This window comes from Astyanax mexicanus, chromosome 9 (assembly GCF_023375975.1).
Source record: "Astyanax mexicanus isolate ESR-SI-001 chromosome 9, AstMex3_surface, whole genome shotgun sequence".
NCBI lineage: Eukaryota > Metazoa > Chordata > Actinopteri > Characiformes > Acestrorhamphidae > Astyanax > Astyanax mexicanus.
The window spans coordinates 17,593,905-17,621,041 of NC_064416.1; the positions used below are offsets into that span (position 1 = coordinate 17,593,905).

The following is a 27,137-nucleotide window of genomic DNA, read 5'->3' on the forward strand; positions in this document are numbered from 1 at the left end:
TTCAGTTAAAAATGTATTAATTAATTGTAGGTGTCTTAACATTTGACTCTTTCATTGGGTGATCAATGGTTTGAAGTCTGACACAGTCTTGCGTTTTTCCCTCTCCTCCTCCTTCACGTAATATAATACTAGCCACTGCAGAGGTCTATTGGTAAGCTGTCTAGTGAGTTCGCATTATCAATGGCTGTTGGTACAGTGGTTGATGTGGATGGTTGGCAATGTATATGATTTAAATAAAGTAGCCTGCATGCTGGCATTCATCCTCTCAGCACTGCTAGGTATCATTGTGTGTTGAGGAATCTTAGCACACTTTTTATGGATAAATACATTTAATTAAAGGAAAAAAAACAGTTATGCATTTATAATAACTGTACAGTAATTGTATACAATAATTAATGCCGTTTACTGTACAGTCATAAATTCTTTAATTCAACCTCAGAAGAAGGAATTGGCATCAAAGTACTGCACACTGCCCCCTGCAAATATTTATTTCCAGTGTGGAATTCCTTCATGCTTGGACAGGTTTTATTATTACATGCATTTTGTTTTCATTATTTATTTGGCTGGCTATTTCCACACTGGTGGGTTATTTATGGAAGCAGTGGTGCGGTGGGAATTGAAGGTGGATTTTCCCGGTACTGGAACCTTACATGTCCTCACATAACCTCATCTTTTGAGAAAATAATTGTTCAGTTTCACATTGCATTGTTTGTTTAAGGAGTAGAGCAGTAGGGTGTGTTTATATGGCTGGGTAGTATATTAGGTCTTTTGTTGTAGCATGGCTGTAAAATAACACCAGCCACAGTAATATCCGGTAAGTGCTTAGGTGTCTGTTGTTTTAACAGCTTTTTTGAAATATGGCTTTGCAATTTATAGCCAGCTGTCATGAAGCACCTGTGGGATTCTGTGTGGCAGTGTATTTCACTGTACTTCTGTTTTATTATTGTGATTTTTAGTTTGTGCTGTATATTATTTAGTTAGAAAAGTAATGTGGCTAATGTAGCTAGCCTATATTCCTGCATTTCCACCTATTAGCACTGAGTAAAAACTGCAGGCCTTAATCATCACTGTCTAAGATAAACATTGCTCAAATTTCTGTTCAATTAAAGCAAAATTATTTAGCAATCCTTGCTTAAGACAAAAACATGACAGTGATTTGACTGTCTGTGCCATCACATTCAAAAATGGTATGGGGTTGATTCTGGCAAGGTTACATGAGTATTATTATTATTATTTTATATATATATATATATATATATATATATTTCCGTCGCTTTTTATTTGGAGAAGGAACAATGTTGAAACTTTGAGCTCGACAAGCTTGATCTGAAAGTGAAAATGTATTAATATGTAGAAAAAAGGAAACATGATCCCATGATTGTCTATTTGAAGAGTGTGTTCTAAGAAACTTTGTGTCACTTCCTCAAATAAATAGTCAGGATGATTAAAGCATTTTTTAAAACCGTGACTGTCACAGGATTAAATGAGGGACAAAGGGACAGCAGACAGTGCTGCAATATAAAGGAGAATTATGCAAAATAATAGAGAAGAAAAGAAGCTAATTATAACATTATAACACAAATTGTATGTGATTTTATTTATTTATTTATTTTTTTTTTTTAATATATATTGTTTGGCACTAAATGCAAAATGCATGTCCATTTAAATTGCAGTTTGAGTCAGCTACATATTATTGATTTTTCTAATATCCAATAACTTTTTTGTGCCCTAAATCCTGAGACTTATTCTGACGTCTGTGGATAGTCACCAGTTTGAACTCACAGCAACCTGACTTATAATTTAAAATGAAAATACAATAAATTCATGACGTTCCTGAAAAATCAGAAGCAAAAGTTTCAAATATTTTTTTATTCCTCCAGTGTCGAAAATATAGAAACATTATTCGCCCTTCGTGTTCATGTTGGTGCATCCCTGCGTAAAATTAAATGATATCAATGTCAAAAGATTTTATTCTTTATAATTTTGAAGCATTTTTTATTGGTTCTGATGTAGTAAAAAACTACCATATTCTTATTGTGGCAAAAAGAGAAAAACTACAAAAGATTTTTGCATGATGGTTACGTGGTGAGTTAACATAAGACTCAGGAGCCCTCTCACCTGCAGCTCCTGCAGTCCACTGTCTGCTCCTGAACCTCCAGAGCTCCACAGTTAGAATGTGTGACTGCTCCTTAAATGGGCTTAGCCTCTTTAGCTCTCTATACGTGTGACTGGGAGAAGCCAGCGTGTATTATTGGCTGAAAGCGGGGTGTGTGAGGCAGAGGCGGGCAGGTAGGCGCCTGAGATGAGGTCAGCCTGAGGGAAAGGCTGATTATAAAGCGGCGTTTGGCACCGACCTGTGATTAATCCCTGCACCTGTTTGTGGCCACATGCCTGGACAGTGCCCGTGCTGTCACTGAGAGGAAGTGTTGGGGTTTAGCATGGCTGATTGTTTGGATCTGTCACAGGCTTCTCAGACACACTCTCTCTCACACACACACACAAACACACACCGCTAGCACTTCACAGAACCTGAGAAGCTGAGTGTGAGTGGTGTGTGAGTCTTTAGCTGGATTAGAGTGGCTCTTGACTTCTATCTGACACATGCCTACAGTAGGCTTATGCTCTGAAACCACAACCTTGAGTTAAAGAGCTTGAGTTAGAGACCTGGCACAGATTACAACATTACGACATGCCTGCGTTGCGTTTAATAAGCGTAGGCCAAAACTCGGAGGAGTGTGAAAATATCCAAATGTTAGAGTAAACACTGCACTGCACTGACTTAAAAAAAAAAATAATTGTTTACTATACATTACTTGGTCTTTTCACTTATTTGGCCAAACACCAAAAGTTTTCTATTGAATTTTTTTATTGTCAAATATTCTGTGCTTCCCATCCTATAACATAAAACCACACATGCTGAGTGAATACAATCCATGGTTTAATTTTCAAAGGCACCTGTCTAGGTGTGGGATCTATACATTAGGCAGAACATGACCAATCGCCAAGTCTTCAAAGTTGTTGTGTTGGAAGCAGGAAAAAATCGGCTGCCATTAGGATACCTTGAGGAAAAACAAATTGGATGACCACATGGTCGATCCAATAGATCTCCTAAAAATAGGCAGGTCTTGTGGAGTGTTCCTGGAAGGCAGTGGTCAGTACATACCAAAATTGTTCCTAGAAAGGACAATCTGTGAACCCTGTGAAAGGGTCTTGACTGCCCAAGTCTCTTTGATGTGATCCCTATGGAGACCATGCTTCATGACAGCAGCGGTCGGCAATTAAGTTTGGCCGTGGGCCAGATATTTTCCAAGCCATTACATGGCGGGCCACAAAAAACAAATCTGTTTTGGTAAATGAAGAGTAATGGGATGGAGCTGTCCAGTCCAGAAGGTTGTTGAACCCAATTGCAGAACAGTTGATCTAAGAGCAGGTAAACCCAAGAAAAAAAGAGAAAATGAATAAATAAACACATTGCTCCCCACAAGGGATCGAACATGTGTCATCAGGGTCGCAGTCCATTACACTACCACTGCTACCCGGCAAGTGAATTGAGACACAGCCAGGAAATAACGCCCTTATAAAGAGTTAGGGAGCCCAAGAACGAGAGCGACAGAGAGACAGGGGAGGAATGTAAACAAAAACTGGCAGAGAAGCTTTTTTTTTTCCATTATAGTTCTTAGTAGTTCAAATAAACAACAAAACTAACGCCATCCAGGGTCCGACAAAAATATGGCACTGAACAAGGTTATAGCTCTTTTGGGATGCTTTCAGGGTGATAGTATTATGTGTATTAAATTTTCACTATAAGCCTGCAGTCACTGCTAGATGACATGACATTATGACAGTTTGAAAAAATACATAAATAAATCCAACACATGTTTTAGTTTGGGATGCTTCTCAGTCTTGAGCTCTGCACTCTTATTCTTACTTCTAGACTGCATATGAACTGTGCAGAAACTCAATTAAGAAAACAAAAAAGAGATCAGGGTTCTCATTAGGGATATTGCATTGACCATGCTCTTCCCTGCTGTTTGTTCAATAATCACACAGAAATAAAAAAACATAAAATATGGTTCTAAAGAGCTTCTTAGTGCTCATCTGGTCACTTACTTGGTCAGGGTTTGCTCTGTTTCCAGTAGTTCTAAATGTATTTATTGCTTTTGAGAAGGGATTGGCTTGCTGACTCCTTCACTGACTGAATGCTGGGAAAGGCATTTAGAATCAGATTAGTGGAGGTATGATTGAGTTAGTGGGAGACTAGAGCAGCCTGTAAGATGGGAGGATCTCACTACAGCACTGCTTTTCTGTATGAGCTGCTGTATGATTTAAACAGCACTCTGAATGCAGTGTGATTCTGAGCTTGCATTCTTACTTGTATTTTGATTTAACATGTTATAGTTTTAAATCTTAACAGAGTAGTGTAACCATCTAAGCTCTAAAGGCCCTGTCGTTAGTGGAAGAAGTACAAATTATAAGTTCTGTCGTAATACACTCTATTGATATATTACTTTCGTGACAGCACCTCAAGCGAGAAAAATCAAGAATTTGTCTTCAAAATAGGCACTATTTTAACAGCTTATGATTGTCATTGAACTCCAAAGCACAGTATGTTATTCCAGTAAATTCAGACATGACAGAAACTTATGAGAAACACTTCTCAGAGCTGTTGGTTTTATTCTCTTTGGTTTCGGCCGGTAGTTGTGTTTTACTGAGTAGATTGTTTGATGTCAGACAGGCCAAAGATTCTCATTAAGCATCCAAAAAACAGAACCTCAGAACATACACACACACACACACACACACACACACACACACACACACACCATGTTGAGAGCTTTGTTCTGCTTGATTTGACAAGAATGAGCCAGTTCTGTCAGACCTTCTGTCATACTGTGAAGTTGGTTGGTAATGCTTTCTTTGGTTCTCTCTTGTTCTTTTTTACTCCAGAGTAAAGAAATCGCCTTTCAGCTGCAGGAGGATCTGATGAAAGTCCTTAATGAGCTCTACACGGTGAGTACAGACATCATTTACACTGCTTTTCCTGCTAAATACCTGCCTGCCACAAACAACCATACTGTGCAGCTGCAACAGTACATTGACTGCCTGTCAAAAGTAAAAAAAAAAAACTTTTAAAATCTTTTTAAAGAGTTGATTATCTGTATACAGTAGCTAAAAATGTAATACAAAGTATAAACTAGAGATGCACCAAAATGAACCAAATGCACTAATCCAAAACAAACATTTTTATTTGTGTAATAGAATATTATTTTTTCCACATTTTCATAATTGAATACTTTTTTTTTATCATTTTATTTCTAATTTCTTCCCGTTTTCTCCCCAATTTACACGGCCTATTACCCGAACCATTCAATAGGACTGCCCCAATCACATCAGCCAATGGCAAACAACATGAACAGGAGTCGAACCGACGTTCTCCTGATCGTAGTGGCAGCGCTTAGCCTGCTGGACCGTTCAGAGCCCCTCATTATTAAATAAATTAAATAAAAATAAATAACATCACAATATGAATTACAAAACTACGGTTTTGAAATGTTTATTGAACACCTAAACTCTTTGATACCTTAAAGAGTTTAATAAATCAACAAATCACAATACATTTACCTCAGCAGTGCTACTACTTAGTCACATTTGGGTAAAATGTAAACAAGTCAGACAGACTTTTGGTAAACAAACAAATGCTAAGGCTAAGTTACCTAATTTTACATAACGATACTAGCCCTGTACAGCTTGTATCTTTTAGCTAAAAAACTCTAAGTTTGTATAGAGGTGTGTGGTTAATTAAGTCTTAGCACAGTATGTGATGCTAAATGGTTTATTTAATTTTTTTGTGCAAAAAGTTTATGAAAATGAACTTAAACCGGCCTGTTTTCTGCTCCCTGTCGGCTCTCCCCCTCACTCCCTGCATTGTACACAGCAACATTTAGCACTTAGCCCTTCAGGGCATGCTGCCACTGCTTGTAAAATACTTGCTTAGCCAAACACAGAAAGTGCCTTTTTTCCATTTTGGCATAATAATTTAATAATTTCCCTTTCCCCTATAAACTCTTCTAATCTTCATTTTTTTAAATACCTTGACAATCCAGGTTTCGATGCATTTTACCCCCAAACTTTAGAGAATGATATTTGAACCACTTTTGGGGTCAAGTTTTGTTATGAGAGTTTTTTTTTTTTTTTACATAAAATCAGCAGCTACTCTCCCTACAGATGGTGTGGTCTCAGACGATAATGATCATATCTATCCCCAGTCAGTTCTAGCCCCAGGCTACAGTAGCCATGATCACTGCAGATTATTAACTTCCCCACTCGTCACCATGAATGCACCAGACCGCTGCAGCCACTCCGTGTCTGCATGCTCTGACCTTGCTGGAGCATTGTGTTTAAACCAGCGATCAATAGTTAATTCCCCTGCTTTAATTGTGGTCATCAGGCCTGCTGTGAGTGCTGCGAGATTCACGCCTCTCTCTTAGCTCTGGAGCTCTGCTAACATGCTAATGTGTGGTCCACTGCCTGAGGCACTAGTGAAAGCATGGGCAGATATCTGAGTTTGAATGCAAATGAAATGTTAGCAGTGTTTAGAATTTGAATTAATGTGATAACTTGATATCTGTGTCTGTATCCAGACTTTTGCAAAAGTTACTGAAAAACAGATCAACAGGCCTGTTTCAATAAAAAAAAAAAACAGGCCTAGAGTTCATGGGGTTTTAAAATAGCTATTTTTAATCCAAGTGCATGACTCAATTTGATCATCAAAAGTGTATCATGCTCAGACTAAGCCTAGACAGCAGGAAAAGACATCATCAGTGATGTGACTCACACAAAACTACAGCTGCTTTTTGATTTAGTTTAACCCCTTGAACACTAGCCTCTTAAAATCACTTATTCACCACCTACGTATTCAGTATCTACTAACGACTCACAAGTTTCCGATTAATCAGCACCTACTGATTATTCAATATGTACTTATTATTTAAAACCAACTAATTATTCAGGAAGTTCTGAATGTTCAGAATGATTTAGTACCCAATATTGTTTGTACTCTTGTAATTACAGAGTACCTGTTAATCATTCGATAAATTGATTAATCAGCACGTACTAAATATTTGCTATCTACTTTTCAATCATCACTCAATTATTAATTCCTAATCTCCTAATTAATCAGCACCTACTGATTATTCAATATGTACTTATTATTTAAAACAAACTAATTATTCAGGAAGTTATGAATGTTCAGTATATTAAGTCCATTTCTGATTATTTAGTACCTACATATTGTTGTTTGTAATTACAGAGTACCTGCTATTCTTTCAAACAGATCTGATTATTTAGCACATACTAATTATTTGCTATCTACTTTTCAATTATCTCCCAATTATTAAGTATATCCTAATTAATCAGGACCTAATGATTATTCAATATGTACTTATTATTTAAAAACAACTAATAAAAAGTTCTGAATGTTCAGTATATTCACTTATTTTATGATTATTCAGTACCTACATATTGTTTTTTCTTTTGTAATTACAGAGTACCTGCTGATCATTGGAAAAACACATACTAATTATTTGCTATCTACTTTTCACACCTCCCATTTATTCAGTATCTCCTAATTAGTCAGCACCTACTAATTATTTGGTATCTACATTGGTTTAGTACTTACTAATTATATAAACAGTTCTGATTATTCAGCATCTACTAATTTTCAGTATCTACTAATCATTTAGTACTTATTAATAGGTTATTTAGCACCTACTAATTATTCAGTATCTATAAATGAATCATAAACATATTTTATTATGTGCTAATTAGCCAGCAGTTGTTAACATTGTATGTGTCTCAGTGGTTAATGCATTATTATATAAGAGAGATCACAGGGTTCACACTGCGGTATCCATGTTCACACTGCTAGAGTTGGGACCTTTCCCAAGGCCTTTAACCCCCTCTGCTCCAGAGGCGCCATAGCATAATTGACCCTGCTTAACCCATGCTCTGACCTTGGCTCTCTGGGATATGTGAAGGGAAGAATTTAATTGCACTTAAATAAATGTAAATGGCAGGAAAAGCATATTATTACTATTAGATTATTTGTGGAGCAAGATTTGTGAAGGAATTAGATCAGGTTATTGGTTTTACAACCCAGCATTCCAGAGCGTTTTGTGGAGGTGGATGGATTTAAGTTTGATTTGTGCCCAATAATGTTGTATCAGTGTAGCACAGTGTGCAAAACCTAGTTTCCCACAGAAAGGGTGGTGGTGTTATTCACTGGTATTGACCCATTACCAATTCTAGGTACCGGTTCAATGTAATTTCCAGTATTTGTAATGTGTTTGTAATGGTGTTCCATTGTGTCATTAATTGAGTTTAAAAGTAAGAGTCATTCACTTTCCATCAGAGCTCAGACCAAAGATTTTCAGTAAGAGTCTCTAAAGCCAGCTCAGTGATGACCACCAGCCAGGAAAGAGCAGCTGTGAATCACAGGCGCACACTCAACAGGAAATAACGCCGCTGATGAGCTGGGCAGATAAAGTGCTTCCTGTAGCCTTGGAGCATTTGATATTGTTCATCAGTCCTTCACTCACTGGCTGTGTGTTGTCCCAAGAGATTTGCTGCCCCCCTGGTACATGTGCTCTCTTCCCAGTATACTCCTGCTCTCCAGCCTCCTCGCACTGTACAGTTCCATTAATGCTTCAGCTGACATATATTCAGCTTACTACCACTATTTAACAGCCAGAGTCAAGTCACTGGATATAACAGTCAGTCACCCCTAGTAGTAATACAAGAGACACTAACAGTTTAGCAATATTTTCATGACATCTTGGGGCCACATGATGCTCTTGTGTCAGAGGGTCAAACTAGCATTTTTCAGCAGGATAATGCTCACCCACAGATTGTGTTGGTCTCCCAGGAATGTCTTCACCAGATTTGCTCTGGCCAGTCGCCAGATTTATGACAATCAAGTATTTATAGTACTAGTTGAGATGGCAACTTGGGCAACTTACGACTGTGCAGGATCTACAAGCTCAGCTGCAACATCATTGCCACAGGATGCCTCCATGCCCAACTGTATAGCATCTATTATTCAGGCTGAAAGTGGACCAACAGGGTTCTAAAGTCTCCTTTCAATTGTACAGTTCACACATACAAAGTTCCATTCCTTTCCAACAATGTCTCCATATGTTGTTTTTTTTTGCCGATGAGCTCATTATTCTTGTGTTGTATCATATGTCACGGTGCAGTTAGCTTCTGCTGATCAGTGTGTCATCTTCTTTTAGACCATATTTATCCACATTTAGGGGAATCGCTCCTCAGAGGACGTTGCACCAGAAACCCCATTCACTAAACACCACAACTAGTAAAATAACAGGTTTTATAAACTGCTAAAATGGTGTCGTTCTAAAACGAGAACTACAAACACCGGCCCAAAGCTTCATCACAGCATGTGGAGAGCAAGGCCCACGGTTTGGTCAGTCTGCTTAACCACATTTCTAATTATACAGCTCTGGACAAGAGTAGGAGCCAGGATAACCCAGAGAAACCCAGCTCCCGCTCCAAACTTTAGCTGGCTATGTTTATTTTGGTGGCCGTCTTATAGACAGGCTGTGTTTTGAGTCCAGTTAAGGCTTAACTGTACCAGCTATTATGAGTATGGTGACTCGGTACAGTGGTTATGGCCTGGACTGACCCTGAGCGTGGGTTCGGCCTGTGAATAAAGCATTGTGCTCTGGGGTCAGTCATTTTACAGGTCATAACATTAAAACCACGTAAAGCACTTTTTGTAGGTTCAGACTGCAGTGTTTTATACCAAAAACACCGCACGATTTGCCTAATGTTCTAGAGATACTTTAACCCAGCTTTTGCCATTTGGCTTTCATTAGACAGTGTTTTACTAAAATTTTGTCTTTACTGTACCATGTAGTAAGAGTATAGTGACTTTGTATGGTTTGGCTGAGGCTGCCCGGGACCAGTGTTCGTTCAGCTTGTCCTTAGAACATAGTGTTAGAGTTAAGAAGCAAGCAGTAAGTGTAATGTGTGGAACTAGCTAAATGACAAGCAATTTTATACCTTTTATAATTTCTCTGATATTTGATTGTGTTTATTTTTATTCAAGATGAGTTTTAGGCAGCTGTCACATTTTTCGCTCCATTTAAAGTTGGTTAAAATGCGTAATTAACTTCTTGCTACCTGCTTGGTGTCCTAATGCATGTTATTGAAGTCATCCCAGCGTTTCTAATAGCCCACTAACAATAACAATGACTCATGCAATGGGAAAAGGGCTTTCAACAATATGCTTGGCATGCTCATGTTTCCAGAACAGTTTTCTTTGTATCTAAGCTGCTGTTTACAACTGCTTAAGAAGTGTAGCTTTTTGTGTCATTTTTATCTTATAATATTTAAAATTGCTGTTTTAAGTACACTTTAAAGCTTCTCTTCTTTCTGTATGTTTGTGTGCACCAATCAGCCATAGCATTAAAACCTCTTAATATTGTGCAGGTTGGTTCCTCTAGTTATCTTTCTTACCTGACAGAGGAGATGCCATGATTATAAAGGAGATTTGTCCAGAGCAGGACTCAGCCATTGCACTTTGTCTGTGCTAATCTTTGTGAAATCCCTAAATGCAGAATGAATCTTGACTGCATTAGATTTTTGTGTATTGTTTTAGGTGGACAGTGGTAAGTGTCTCAGATTTAAAAGCATGGGCAATTTCCTGCTTTTAGCACATCAACTTCATGAACTGATTGTTCGCTTGTTACTTAATATATGTAGATTCCACCCCTTGACATTTGCTGTTGTAACCAGATATTTAATGTTATTAACTTTATCTGTCAGTGGTTTTAATTTAATAGCTAATGGCTGTGTATATAAATGCTATATAAAATTCAGTTGTTTTTTTTTTAATATAGATATCTTGTTAAAATGAACCCATGTATGAATTACACTGTTCATTAAAGCAGTTCATTAAAGCAAATATGAATGCTGCCTAAAGTTTATTAAACAAACCATGGTTGGTTTATAGGAATTCTTCTCATTAGAGATAAACAGGGGTAGATCTCCTTGTAGAACATCCATCGACACTTCAATTTAGTATGGCTGTATTGCCAACCACACACTACTGTTTACCATTACCTTAAAACTGTGTTTATTAGTGTTTCTGCCTTAGTGAAGTAAAGACTTGTGTAAGATGGGATGCAGCCACAGTACCATTACATTCTGTGGCACTAAACAGATCAACACTTACTGTATCAAAAATGTGATTTTATTCTAATATCAAGACAGTGTTGGTTAATGAGCCTGGTTTACGGTTTCCTGTGTTAGATCAAACATTTTTAAATTTAAAAAGAAAAATGTTGAAATCCTGTGAAAATCTGTGTTCAGTATTTAGTATATTTCATGTTCAGTATTAGATGAAAATGTTTATTTAGGTGCGTCTCTAGTGTCAGTGTGATGGCAAAGCAATTCAAGACTAAAATGTAACAACAACATAATTCTCCTGCTTGGGCTGGACCAAGGGAACCAGAGTTAAAGTTTATGTATATATATATTTTTCTTCTTCCTAAACTAAAATCCTAAAGACACTGTAGTCAGTCAGTCTTTTGGTCCACTCCTGATTGATGATGTGTTGGTTCCGTTGGCTCCAGGCCCAGGCAGTGATGATATGAAGGCTGAGGTTAAATAAAGAGTTCCTCTGTGGCTCATTACTGATATAGTGTTCCTTGTGTGACTGGAGTAAGGAATAGGAATATCTTTCTGTGTGCTTACAGTAACTCTATACTTAATAGTAATTCCATGCATGGGAAGTCAACCCCCCACCTGTAATGAATAAAGCAGTGAATGCACCTGGTCTGAGAAAGGTCTGGGAAAATGTGGAATTGCAGAGTCTGTTTGGAGTTTCATGCACGTAGGCCGTCATTCATACTTATGAACATTCGCTCACAGGAGTATAAGAGGGTGAGAACATAAAAGCAGCTTGAAAAATCAATTAGTTAAGTGTTGAGTGGGTGGATGAAAGCCCACTCTCATCTGTCAGGTGGTGCAGCTCTCCAGAGTGCAGGTGTCTGGACTCAAACTTTGACTTCTGACTTCTGGGCCCACAGGTGATGAAGACCTACCACATGTACCATACGGAGAGCATCAGTGCTGAGAGCAAGCTGAAGGAGTTTGAGAAGCAGGAGGAGAGGCAGATTGGACGCTCTGGAGAGCCGGTTTTCAGCATGCGGATGGAGGAGAAGCATCAGAGACGCAGCTCTGTGAAGAAGATTGAGAAGATGAAGGAGAAGGTACTGAACCGCATGTCTCTTTTTAATGCTTTTTAGAGTTTTTTCTTCAAGGTACTTAGTAGGAAGGCACAGATTTGTCTTTATCAGTTTTGATGCCGATCCAATACATGAACTTTGCTGATCGGTTGATACCCAATACCAATTTGACCTCATTATTGAAATAATAAACTGTACAGCTCACCATGTGGTAGAGACTTTAAGGCATCAGGATTAACTTAAAGGAGAACTCCGGTGTGAACTTGACTTTGGGTGTAGTAAAACATGATAAAGAATGCTAACTTTTGTAGAATAGCCCACCTCCGTTCTCCCGCAGCTTTCCGAGATTCAGTAATTTTGTGAAGTTTGTCCAAGCACCTTTTAGACTGGGTGATATGGGGCATATTCTTGCTCTTGCGGATAAATCGCTTTTTACACCGTTATCCAGGCTTAAAGTAGCTCCACAGATCTCATTGGTAGACTCTGGAGAACACTGACAATTAAAATGAGGCATTAAGAACTTTAAAAATGCACAAGAAGCTTATTTAACAACACTGTTTACAACCCGTAGCATTAGCTACATTTCCGAGCGCCGGCATCTTACTTTATTTTAATATGGTGGCGCCTGGAGATATAGCAAAAGCTACTGGTTGTAAACAGTGTTTTTAATAAACTTCTTCTGCACAGAGGTGGGCTATTCAATAAAGGTTAGTATTCTTTATCATGTTTTACCACACCCAAAGTCAATTTCACACCAGAGTTCTCCTTTAAACAAATTAACATATAAATATATCGTTTATTTGTCCTGAAAATAACTCCTTGTACAGGCCCTTGGCACAGCATTCAAATTTCAAAGTAATCAACAGAATGCAAGTTAATGACTGATCTTCTTATTTTCAGATGCTTTACAAACTTTGACTCTGCACTTAGGCAGAGACTGGACAGCATATGTGCAGCCTAAAAGCCTTAGCTGGGATCCTAACTTTTTTCTGAACTGGTCATAGCAGATTTAAGACCCAATTGCATTTAACCCCTTGGACCTACCCTTTAGCCCTGCCCTTCTGTTTTGTGCCTGCATTCCTAAGGGTAGGGTGTGCAGATTCTTGTTAGAGGGGTAGAGGGAAGTGTTATATGGGCTATATGGCCCTTCACATTGAGATTGTTTTTCAGAGGCCCACTTCAAATGAGACAATACTGTGCCAAAATCACAGGACAGAAACTAGGATCGAGTTTCACATGAACAATTTGCCACTCAAACTAATACCTCACAATTTATACAGGTGTAGGTGTTTTCAAAGCATCACCTGAAGTCCATTATTGTTATCTATATAAACCTTGTAGCTTCAGTTCAACATTTTTTGTGAAAAAGCAATAACTAAGAAATTTAAGCACCAAAAAACTAGTCATGGTTGATCTTCAATTGGAGTGAGGGTCAGATACCATGCTAATGAGGAGAGTTTTTTAAATTCCTAAGTAATTGTCTGGACTAAATTATCTCAGTCTTAATCATCTCAATCACTTTATCTCCCAATCCACATACTTCAGTACTTTTGAAAGTAGAGCCAGCATCAGGCCAGCATTTAGTTCACTGGACCTGCTTTAGATGGAAGCCATCACCCGTCACCCTCTCAGTGAGGAGGGCATGTGTTATGCTCTCAGCTGGCCTGTTTTCTGTTGAAGCCTATGACGAATGGTTGTAAAGCTGTGGGAAGAAGCATCCCCCCGCTCCTTTGACACTTCTTGGAATGCAGGACGGTGGAGTGGGTGAAAAATGGATGTCTGGATGAGTCACTGTCTGTTGGTCAGCCAGTGCACTTACATGACTAACACACTTCTGCATTGTCAGGAGACGGAGAGCGTAAACAGCAGTATGATGCTATTCACGATGAGTTGTTTGTTTACTTTTTAATCTCTGGCCTTTTGTCCCATTACGCTTATTTTGTATCATGGAGTGTTTGGTCTTTGATGTTTTTTGTGCTTTTTTAATCTTTTTTTCTTCAAGTTTCAGATTTCACACTTGCAGTAGTTTCTTTGTTGTGTATTTTTGGACATGAGCTATTGAAAGTCATCTTTTGAAGGATCTTATAATGCTCAGAGTTATGTGTCTCATTTCTTTTGTTTTTATCTCCCTTCAGAGGCAGGCCAAGTACTCTGAGAACAAGCTGAAGTCCATCAAAGCCCGCAACGAGTACCTGCTGACGCTGGAAGCCACTAATTCCTCTGTCTTCAAGTATTATATTCATGACTTGCCTGATTTAATAGATGTAAGTACTTGAGAAATGCGACTAGGTGTCATCTTCAGTTGCGTGACAAGTAGAACAGTTATAAATGGAGCCTTAGACTGACTTCAAGTCTTTTGGGAACTCATAGGAATGTCAGCACTGCTGCCTCATTCGCAGACCTACATTTCTGCTTTTTCCATTTACATCCTCTTTGATCTCAGGAAACGCATATGCTTAAGAGCAGACGGATCCGTCAGATTGTGCTTCAGTTTAAGCTCTTAAGGCTTCAAGTGCAGATGAGTCTCTGCAAACACATTGCACTAAATTGCATTTTGTTTAAGACTCTATTCCCCAACCATTAGAGAGATGTTATTGGAGAGCATTCCCTCAAGCATTCTGAAGAGATTTTAATATCTCTGTCTAGAGGGAATGATGAGTTCAACCGTGTCAGACAGTTGAGGAAAAGAAAGAAAGAGAGAGATAGAGAAACAGTTCAGTTTTGGGAACATAGAGCATGTCCTTGAGGTTTACACCAATCCCATAATCATTTTAGTCATTGTTTTTATTTCTCAATTGCATAATTTCAGGTTCTGTGTCTTTCTGCTTCACCATGCATTTTATGGAAGGTTTCTTGTATCTGCACCTGTATTTATGCTCCTATTTGCATGTGCAAAGACTTTTCTTTACTTTGAGCGGAAGGAAAAAAGGGTCTGCCCTTGAAACCCAGTTTTTGTGAATTACTTTAGCAGCTAATTTAGGTCATCTGAGATCCAGCATAATGCCCAACCAGCAGAACCTCACTCTGTAGTACCTGCACTGCAGCCCAGTCATAGTCCAAGCTGCAGATTTATTTACACTTTAAAGGCAGGTGTTGTTTTTGTTCATTTCTACTGCAAAACTTATGATAATACTAAAAAGAGATCTGATTTAAAGAGGCCTTAGAAGTCAAACTGTGTTTTCATTGGCATAGTGGAAAAATGAGTTTCAGACATATAACTGATGGTGATTTTTACATCTGAACATCCAGACCAAAGTCTAAACTAAGGGTATTGTTTTGTTACATTGTGTCATCATCACCTACCTTTTTGTTTCTACCTATAATTGATACTGATTGGTTTGTAGAAGGTTGAGTCTGATATTTGTGTATTGTCAGTTTGGCAGGCGTTTCCAGGTGTTGTGCCAAATTTTACCTCCTTATAGAAATCAGACTCCCCTTAAGTGCATGTGGGTCATGCAGCAGAATAAGGGTAATGGATTACCCTCAGATTCCGTCTGTTTATAAATAAGGGTTAATCTACAGTTACAGAAGAAAACTGTTGTGCCCACATTGCTTCGTGATATGCACATAAAGGGAAGTTTTCATAATGTCATGAAAAGCATCTCATTAACATAAATTCATTAAATGATGCACATTACTGACCAACCAATCAAAACAGAGGACATTACAGAAATCAAAAACAGCACATTAACAAAAACTTTTGGATCTACTTTTCCTTTCATAAAGCAAGAAACTATAATTGTTAAGGTACATAAACTAATACAGATTTTTTTTTAGATTTAAAAATATACCCTGCAGGAATGTAATAGTATGTAGTGTGTTTTGCTTCTGGAGATCTGCACTATGCATGCCTCACTAAAGGAAATGGGCCAGTGTGACCTTCCCTCAGTCACGACCAATCACAAAATGGCTGTTTACAGCAGACGCCTCCCAGACGTGCCGTCTCGTTCCAAGAAGGAGAGAGTGAGTGAGATGGACATGCTTAAAGAAGAGAGAGAGAGTAGATTAAATTCAGCCATCAGGCCTGAGCACCAGAATCTCTGTGACTCATCTGACTGTTCCAGTGTCAGCGTGTGTTCGGAAAGCACATCAGCAGACTGATCCCATACACACAAACACACTCACACTAACGCTTACACGTACTAGCGCACATACACGTGCTCACACTCCACAGCCCTCCGTCTCTCTTTCAGAGTGTAATCAGTTGAACCGTCTGCAGGAAAAGCTCAGTTGGGAGCCGGTAGTATTCTTAGTCACACTGCAGCGACAAGTCTCGTCTCAAAACACACACTTCCTCTGTAATCTCTGAGGGCACAGATATTTTGATGTAGAATTAATATTATAATATTGGCATTCACCAATATTTATTGACATGATTATTTTAGTAGTAGATGACTAATCTTTCAACGATTAGTCAACTATTTTTTTTGTCATGACCTCCATTTCTGACGTTTTGATAGTTTGATGTACCTCTAATTTTGCTAATAAATACGAAATAATTAGTCTGACCACTTTAGTCCTCATATTTGACATTGTAAGTGTATCTTTATTATAACAGTAATTCCTAATTTTGAGAAAAAAATGTTGGGATCTTGTAACCTAGTTTGAAGATTTTTTATTTTTTTACTTTATTTTCAACACAATTATTAGCTAAATTACCAAGTGTTTATTTAATAATTACAAACTACTACTATTTACTATTTAATAGTTATGCAAATATGCTCTATAATTTTTAGCATTTGTTTTATTACCTTAAAGGGCATAAAATTGTATTTCCACATGGGTTTCGAAAGACCATCAAAAAATATGTTTTTTTTTCCCTGTGAATCAGCTGAAAAAAAATCACAAAAAGGAAACTTGCATAAAACACCTCTTGAACTGCCCTTCACCTGTCAATCCACAACTATGAAACTTTAAAAAAAAAAAATACAAATTTTCTTTATGGTTGTATGTCATCAATTACATACCAATAGAAATGCTCCAAAATGGATTTTTTTTTTTTTTTTTAAGATGCGGTAAGTGTAGGATAAATATCTTTCAAGGGCATATAGAGAAGCTACATTCAGTAACAAATAGCGGTGACTGTGGATTAGGTCAACGGATGCTTGTTTGAGGTCAAGACCTGAGTACTGCCAGGACCACAGAGCCTGTGGAGTGTCAGGCTGTTCTAACTTGCTAATGCTAATGCTTTAAGAATGTCTAAATTTATCAGTGTCATGTCTAAACACTTTCCATAGATGAACTGAAAGGATTTGATATGCTAGTGGAGAAAGGAATAGTTTAAGGAGTAGTTAATGGCATATGCTATTGTGGTAGAAAACCACCATTTAGCATTGTGTAATTTTTGTAATGTTAACTGGTGTTGATTAAAATAGTTGTTGATTTGTTTTCATTTGCTAATTGCAACATTAACATTTTTAACTAAACTCTCTCTCTCTATCTCTCTCTTTTTTATCTCTCAGTGCTGTGATCTGGGCTACCATTTCTCTCTGAACCGAGCGTTGCGGACCTATCTTTCGGCCGAATATAACCTGGAGACGTCTCGACATGAGGGCTTGGACATCATTGAGAATGCTGTGGATAGTCTGGACCCCCGCAGTGACCGCCAGCGCTTTATGGAGATGTACCCCACCGCTTTCTGTCCTCCCGTCAAATTTGACTTTCAGTCGCACATGGGAGATGAGGTTAGAAGCTCTTTCTATCTATTTGTCGAGCTTTCTTTCTCTCTCTCTGTACTTTTCTCACACTTTTGTCGCACAATTACAGTCACGTGAGCAAAAAAAACATAAATTAACCAAACCTAGCTATTGGGTGTAATACTGTTTAGTAATACGTCAGGACATTAAAACACCTGACAGATGAAGTGAAAAAAAAAAAATTAACAACATGTTAGAATGTCACCTGTCAAAAGGAGATCTAAATATGAGGCATAAAGTGAATAGCCAGTTCTTGACATTGATGTGTTAATGTGACAGGAAAAATGTGCAAGCCTGCAAATCCAAGCCGAGTTAATGGAGCCAAATTGTGATGTATAGATTCGAATTTTTTTTGATGCGGTCAAATCACAACTAGTAGGAATTTAAAAAAAAAATGTTTCGGGTTCAATAATGTTTTTCACAATGTAGTTTTATAAGTATTTTTTCTTTAAAAGTTAGAAACAAATACGTTTCTAGTATTAAATACATGCAGTGATTAAAAAAATGGCAAAAACAATTTATTTACTGTTTACAAAATGTTTTATTTCAGTGCATTATTAGTAGTGTAGACGATTGAGTCCAAATCATCCATCTCCATAACATGGACCTCAAATAATTCAAAGTAAACATGTTCATATTTATTAAGTTTTAAGAGTTCAGAAAGTAATATTTGGTGGAATAACCCTGGTTTGTAATCGCAGTTTTTATGCATCTTGGCATGTTTTCCTCCACCAGTCTTACGCACTGCTTTTGGATAACTTTATGCCACTCCTGGTGCAAACATTCAAGCAGTTCAGCTTGATTTGATGGCTTATGATCATCCATCTTTCTCTTGATTATATTCCAGAGGTTTTCAATTTGGTAAAATCAAAGAAACTCATCCTGTTTAAGTGGTCTCTTATTTTTTTCCAGAGCTGTATATTGATGACTGTAGTGTTCTCACACTTCATACAAACCTTTACAGATTTCACATCAAAAACAGAGTTTGTTTTTACGGTCATGCTGCCTTATGTTGACCTCATTCTTTTAGTGAATCACTCTGGTTACAATAGCTCAGAACTGCAGAGTAAAGAATGCATGCTAATGAGGAGTTGGATTAGCTGTGGTTAGAGTGGTTTCATTTCTCAGTTTTAATATGTCTCCGTCACCAGAGCGGCGTTTATACGATGGTGTGTGGAACAAATCACGTTGCTTTTCTCACCCTCAAGGTGTTTTCCTTATTGCGACTTTATTGAATTTTGCTCCCTAATTGCCCGTTTTGTCACTGATATCACGTCTGTGCAAAGTTTAAAACCAGTTGCTTTGTGGCGCAGGATCCTGGGTCAGCAGAAGCAGATTGAAATGAAACGTGTTTGACAATTTAATGACAAACCCTCATGGTTTTTCCAGGAACATCTTGTTCCCAAGTGCCAAACCCACCTGGGAAGAAATTTGAGGAGATTTTTGGTTGTTATTTGGGAAGAGAATTATTGGTTGCCTCCAGCTGTTCAGGCTGAAGCTGTGACAAAGGGAAGATGATGCATTGTTTTCTGATCTGCTGCTCTTTTTTCCCCTCCTTTCTCAGGTCTGCCAGATCACAGCTCAGCCCCCAGTCCAGGCTGAGCTGGTACTCAGGTTCCAGCAGCTACAGTCCCGTTTGACCACACTGAAGATTGAGAATGAGGAGGTAAGCAGGACTTCTACAGTTCTTTTCATGTTTGTATCTAAATACAGGTATAAGGTTGAGGTGGGTCTGATTGTGTAAAGGTTTGGTATCTGGTCATCTTAGCATTTGATTAATCGGGTGTTCAAATAGGACATAGGGGAGTACTTGGGATGATAGTTGTGTGACTCCAGAATCTCTTCAAACACATATTGATGCTGTCCAATTACAAACATTTATCTGCAAAACAGCAACTTTACAGGAGAGAGCTAAAACCTAAAACCTTAATTTTCAGTGGAAGTCAGTTGAGTTTAGTTTAGGTAATTTTGGAGTGTTTCTATTGGTCTGTTATGACACAGTGTAAGCAACAGTTTGTGTGTTTAAATGATGTAGTAAATAAAACATTTACAAAAATGGAGATACATGTTTTTCATTGGAGAGCAACAATATATTCAGTGGTTGAGTTTTTTTTTGCTTATTATTAAAGAAGGGTTTAAGTGTAAATGCACACCAGGTTTGAAATCTCAACAAAATTATTCTATTATTTTACTTGTAAGAGACCTAATGTGGATTCATATGGTGGTGCTAATTAAATGAATAGGGCAAACCTGCAGTGAAGAATATTGTTCGTCAAATTCTGTGAAACTGACACCAATAAATCCATAATTCCTGGTATTTGTTTATTTTGAACTATTTTCTCCTCTTTAGTAATGCTGTGTATTGTAGTTTATTGTCTTTGTGATATATCTGTGTGCATTTGCACATCTATGCCAGCAATGTAGATGAGTGCATTTTAAAAAAAGTATATATTTGGTATATAAAGGACATATTTGGTCATAATTTATCATGGGTAGCAGCTGAATCTTGTTGCAAAGTGTTCTGCACCAGACCAGTGGGGTTGCTATACTGGTTGAGCTCTTTTTTGAGATATCGAAGCCAAATCCTTGAAGACGCTCTTGATCTCTTTTTATTGCAGCAGAATGAGACAGCATTACTGTAGATTTGTGTGCATAATTGAATTGCCAAGAGCTAATTGCAGAAGAGGCTTTGGAGGGACTGGCCAAGGATAGCCATGTCCTCACTGCAGCAGCAGTTCTGCTGTCCTCTGGATAACCCCAGTGACGCACAAGCTGGCTCCTCTCAGTCACCCCCTCTTTATTTCCAAAAAGCTGTCTGCTTAATTTTTTTCTGAACCACCGTCTGAAGCTCATCTCAGGGCTGCTACGTCTGAAACGGCCTTCACACTGCTGATGCCTGGACTCTTACAAAATTAAAAAAAGGTGTGGTCAGGAAGAGATGCACTGGCACCTTTCTGGTGGCACAATCGCTGGCAATCATCTTCCTTTTTTTTTTTTTTACTGTTATCTCTATTGTTTTATTTTATTTTGCAGCTCCACATTTTCTTAGATTTAATTTCTTATTCTCATGTAGAGAAGGTCATAAGAGCAGTCATAAATGTGCCATTAAGAGCAGAGAGAAGAACCAAAGGTGCCTCTGATGGAAGGCTCAGATTTATACTTTGGTTGGCAGGAAACCTAGATCCGTATCTCCGCATTCTTCAATTTGCCCCAAGACCCCATGGAGGTCTTTAACTCATCTTCCTTGTGTGTTGTATTTTTATGGCATGTTACCATATAAGCATGGAGAATACTACCTACAGCATACTGTAGGTCCTGTCAGGAGTTGCTGGGTGCTCTGCAGTGTGTCTTACAGTCTGCCTGCAATGGGCCCTGGTCACTAAGGGTTGGCAACAACGAAGAAATATCAGTACTTACAACTGTGCAAGTTGTGAGGTGTTATCTTGTAAGCAGAGTTGAACATCGGCCAGCACATTAATTGCAAGGCAGCTTGAATTATTAGAATTTGAGCGAGGCCTTATGGTGAGTGCAAGATTAATAAGACATTTCAGTTCTAAAATGTTGCATACTTTTAAGGTTAATTAGATCCCACTGTTAGAGAATTAATCAAAGAAAGCACTAAAACCCACAGTGAACAACACAGTGGATTGTAAAGATTGTGACCAGTGGCGTCTGGCTAGAATGGTCTATCCAAATAGAGCATGCATCTCCTTTAGAAATCACATCCACATTTTAATGCAGAAGCCCCAGGTCAAAGCCTTATTCTTAAGATTCCACATGACATGGCAAAAATCATGGGACATGATACTAGTTCTTACCCCTCTTATGTCATAATCATCTAAGCAAATCTATAAATGCATAAAAAATTCCCTGCTATTGGAAGTTGGAAGCTGAATTCTTATTTATTTATATATTTATATAAATATATTTTTTTCTTTAATAAACAAAGCAATTTAAATGTGATTTTTATATGAACTCTGGTTATCTTTGATATTAAAATAAATAAAAAAAAACAGTAGAAATCTGTAGGGGGCAAATACTTTTACTGAATACATATATTTATAGTCTGTGCAGTATTTGAGTATTCTCCAACTGCTGTGATGTATTTGGGGCACTCTTGGTTCTTGGCAGTCTTGTCAAGGATGTACTTTTAATGTGTGTGTGTGTGTGTGTGTGTATTTGAGCACAGTGGGTCATGATGGCCTGAGCTGCTGTCAGTGACCGGAAGTCTATCCTATTTGAAAAGTACTGTAGTGGGCCATGGTCTTGTAAAGGCCAGTGCAGCAGAAGCAGATGAGGACAGGATGTAAGGTTGGGGCGTTTCCTGAAATGCTTGTATGGCTGAGGGCATCATGGAACTGTCAAAAAAAAAAACTGGTAAAAAAAACAAAAAAAACTGGAGCTTCAATGGTCCGAAGAAGAGCACGACAAACATCCTGGATGCAGAGCAGAGCAAGGTCTTCTTCTCCTGCTGTGAAGCTGTATTGAATCGCAGTGGTGCAGCTGTTTCCTAGAGCAGCACAGCATTACAGAGCAGAGAAAACCCGATGAATACTTTATTAGCTTTACTGACAGTCTCCATATAACACTCAGCCTGAGATACGCTCTCACACACCTTCAGCAGAAAGCAGGGAAGTGTTGCTCTTATCCCTCAGCGGACTCTTCATCTCTCTTCATTCCCTATTCCTCTCTTGTTCCCCTTTTTCCTCCTGCAGAGCTAATAATTTAATGAAGTACACAATGTTTGCTAGAGAGATTAGGATATGGTACATCGGGTGGCGAGAGTGATGCGCACTTTTATATCTCTCACTCTGTCTCTCTTCATCATTCTTTTTTGGTTCTTTTACCCACACCCACTCACTCATCCCTCCCTCCCTCTCTTCTCCTTCCTTTCTAATAGATATTCTTTCTGCGTCTCGCGCTAAAACCACAGCAGTCCAAACTGCCTCTCTCAGTCAGAAGTATCTGTTTGTTTTGCTGGAGATAAACCTCAGGGAGGCACATCAAAGCTGAGGAGATGTGTGCCCTGAGCCTACTGCCGTGTGAAATCACTGATTGCTGATAGCTCATCTAACAGTTAGCACTCTGCTGTTAAATGGGCTGCAAAACACGTTAGTACCAGTGCTAATCATAAAAAAAAAATAAAAAAAACGCACTAAAGAGGGGCTCTCTGTTCGTCTCGTTGTTCGGTGGACTTCAGTTCTTCTCATATCAAATGAACTTTCCAAAATTCTCTGGTGTAAATGTTGCAATCTCCATGTCAGCAGAGCCAGAATTAGAATGAATAATACATCAAATCTAATGGTTTTAAAGTAGGGAGAGTTGGTCTCATTTGGGGTAGGTCTGCAGTGCAGGCAGTCGGGGGTGTGATTATAGATTGCTGGGGGAAAAACACAGCATAGCACTGCAATAACGTTCTTAAAGATGTAACACAAAAAAAAAAACTGAATTGCTGAACGCTTACAAAAATGTTCACATTTTGCCTACAACTTCAGCTCTGGAAAACATTAAGAGACCACTTCAGTTTCTGAATCAGTTTCTCTTATTTAACTATTTATATGCATATGTACATTGTTGTTTTATTGTATAAACTACGAAAATGAGAAATGACTGAAATAACAAAAAATATGCTGAGCTTTCATATCTTAAATAATGCAAAGAAAACAAGTTCATATTCATAAAGTTTAAGGGTTCAGCAATGTATATTTGGTGGAATAACCCTGGTTTTTAATCACAGTTTTCATGCATCTTGGAATGTTCTCCTCCACCAGTCTTACACACTGCTTTTGGATAACTTTATTCCACTCCTGGTTCAAAAATTCAGCAGTTTCAAGCAGTTCAGCTTGGTTTGATGGCTTGTGATCATCCATCTTTCTCTTGATTAAATTACAGAGTTTTTTTATTTGGTAAAATCAAGGAAAAACATCATCATTAAGTGGTCTCTTATGTTTTCCCATTTCCCTATGGTAATATGGTCATTTTATATCCTGCGATCCTATGACTTGGCAGTGTATGTATGATCACTTTTGACTTGAACAGGCTTTCTGAGTTATTTTTAAGACTATCAAAGTTGTAGAACATTTAAAATGCTTACAGAAATGTTTTTTTGCCTACAACTATATACATACCACACATACCATAATTGAAGTGTGAGAGCCATGAACAAAGGCTTAATTTCCTTCTCTGGTGTTTTGTGTTTCATTTTTGTTGATGGATTTACAGCTGAAGACTGCCTTGAAAACATGCCAGAACTTCTGCCTCCTCTTCATCAGCTTAAATGCCTTTTCTTTTCCTCTTCTCTTTAACGGTCTCGCATGAGAGGCACTGCTGGAGGCAGCACGCCCCTCAGAGAGTTCCGCTGCACAGGATGTAATTGATTGAGTTTAAAATCTCTTTTTAAAGTGGCTTTGTGGCAAGGCTCTTTCATTTGACACTCTTGATGTATGTGAAGCAGATTGATTCCCTATTTTTTTTTCTGCTGCGTTTTGGCTCTGCTGTGACTTGCAGGGGTTCGCCCTCTGTCTTGTTCTATTTGAAGCTTGCCCTTTCTCACAGCCACATCCATCCAGTGTGTGTACACAAACAGGTGTGTCTCTCCAGGGGAGACAGTAACCGAAACTCGTAAGCAGCGCTGGAAACAGAAGAGTCTAAAACATGTGACTGCAGTGTTCCAAGTGTGTATAGATTAAAACAAAGACAAATGAGTCATCCAGGTTGAAAATAGTCTGGCTATGAGACAGCTCTGATCCATAGGACTAGGCTACTGGTCTCCATTAGCTTTGAGGTCATCCTCCATTGATTTATACTGGAGGAAGAGGCTTTAAGGTGCGGCTCAGCCTGACCCTCAGGGTTAATGGGCGGGTGTGAGCTCACTGGGCGTAACTGGGGCCTTATACTGCCTGTAAAAAACCTCATGCTGATGGTTATAAAGGTTTCTGAATTGAGAGTTTGCTTTTTATAATGACCTTTTTGGAGCGTTTTAAACCTGATAGTCTCTCAGCACTGCTGAGTGTGTGTGTGTGTTTGTATATAAGAGAGATTAATATGTGTATTCTTCTGACTGACATTCTGATCTAGCAGGCTAAATCAAGCTTCCACTAAACCCAATTTGGTTTCCTTATATCCGTTTACAGGGTGAATAATTTTTTTTTTTTTTTTTTTTTTTTTTGTTTAGAAAATTATATTATTCATATAATAAATTTATTCTACATTTACTGTCTTTGCAGTATTAGGACACCCGCATATATATATATATATATATATATATATATATATATATATATATATATATTTTTTTTTTTTAAATGCAAAGGTATTAATAAAGGGTTTACCTGTTATTGTTGGAGTAACTGTCTCCACTGTTTATGATGGGCTTGTCAGTCGGCAACAAGAGTCAGCTCATTCCAAACGTATGGAAAACCGTAAGACCACTGCTCCACAGCTTAATGCTGCAGGATTTGGTCACTTCTTCTCTAAAGGAAGCTATGACTGCATTTGCACATCTTTGCAAGGTGGAGAAGTTTAAGTAGTTGAATACATTTATTAGAAGGGGAGCCCACAATCCTTTGGATGTAAAGTGTATATGTGTTGTCCCTCTTGAAATACAAAAAAGAGAAAATAACATATTGGTTCCTTATTGAGTCTCTATTTGCTTTCCCTGTATTAATTTCCAGACGTCTGTCTAAGATTGTACAGAAAGTATAATAATCCCAGTAATGCTCTCTAAAAAATGTGTCTTTTGCTGCATTATTGGCAAAAGTTTGATTCATCAGTATGGAATAATATTATTGGCCAGTTAAATATAAATCAGTAGGGCTCTATTTTGAAAGTTCTGGACCTTGTCTTCTTTAGTTCTTGACACCCGAAGACCACTGCTCCACAGCTTAATGCTGCAGGGTTTATAACCTTCTAGCTGCTTCAGAGAGTCCTATTATATGGTCACTTTTTCTCTTGCTGGTCCTTTATTCAGACTCCTCTTGATTTCTTGTCAGAAGTGTTTTTTTAAACTAAACACTACATCAGCATGTTTTCAGAGTGTCTACTTCTAATCCATGTATACAGAACATTTTGCTGTTGTAAAGTGGCCTTTGAGAAGGATGCTTTATTATTAATATTATTTGACATTGTAGACAAGTCGATACTGATATTATTATTATTGCCAGTGCACTACAGGATCAGTATGACTTTGTTATAAGTAGTAAAAGTGAGAATAGAGAGAGTGTCAGAGGCCTCGTGCCAGCTCTCTTTGATGGGATGCTCAGAAACAGCCCTTGACGTTTATAAGCTTATGGAAATGCTGTGTGGCTGGCAGAGAAGAGGCTATGGAAATGTATTCTAAAAGCCTGAATGAAAAACATCCCTTCCAGGCTTCCTCCTCTCCGCTCTTCAAGTGCTGCAGATTGATTGCTTTGGTCTGGTGTCGTGTTCAAGGTCTGATGCATTTGTCACAGTGAACATGGCAGGTAGGAATGGTCTGAGAGGAGAGCAGGTTCTCTGCATATTCTCAGTGTGAGAATGGACCATGTTCCTCTCTGCCGCCTACATTTCCTGCTACTGTCTTGTAGGGATATAGTGGGTTTGACACCACATAGACCAGGGGTGTCAAACTCATTTTGGCCGAGGGCCACACTGGCATATTGGCTGTCCTCTGAGGGCCAGATGTAACTTACAAATATAAGAAAATGTAACCAGATGTAATATAAAATGAATGTGATTACTCCTTAATGTTAAATAACTCTCAATATATTATTTATTCAATCAAATATTACAGTTGCATGGAAAAAATGTTTGCTTGTTGCTCTATTAACATAAATCCTTTTAATTTGTCATGTTATGAAATCCAAAAACTCCATCAATCAAGAACCAAACTAGTCAAGTGAATAGAAATGACATAAAATACAAGTTATATTAACTTTGATCAAAACGTTTGATACTGAAATAAGGCTTAATAAATATAAAATCAAAAATTGTGAGCTGTTAAGAACATGTGACAGATTTAGCATTTTCTCAGATTTAGCAGTTCCTCATCCAACCACTAGTCGGAGCTGCAGCAGCCACGGGCTACAGGGCTCAGCTGAGCCAGTCTGGAGCGTTTTTAAAATGTAAGTTCTTCTGTGTATGAAATAAAATAACCCCACTAACCGGATAATACAGCTCTCTACAGTTCATCTTT

The 27,137-nt window shown here is 38.1% G+C and overlaps 1 protein-coding gene across 3 annotated transcripts in view; it reads left to right on the forward strand.

The window, feature by feature from the left end:
• The window catches only part of srgap1a (SLIT-ROBO Rho GTPase activating protein 1a), a 126,113-nt gene that overhangs the window by 51,991 nt on the left and 46,985 nt on the right, over window positions 1–27,137 (forward strand). For all 3 annotated transcript variants that reach the window (XM_022679592.2, XM_022679590.2, XM_022679591.2), the window contains exons 4-8: window positions 4,948–5,010; window positions 12,111–12,293; window positions 14,405–14,533; window positions 17,732–17,953; window positions 19,530–19,631. In XM_022679592.2, the coding sequence (XP_022535313.2) occupies window positions 4,948–5,010; window positions 12,111–12,293; window positions 14,405–14,533; window positions 17,732–17,953; window positions 19,530–19,631 (699 nt within the window). The remainder of the gene's footprint in view (window positions 1–4,947; window positions 5,011–12,110; window positions 12,294–14,404; window positions 14,534–17,731; window positions 17,954–19,529; window positions 19,632–27,137) is intronic.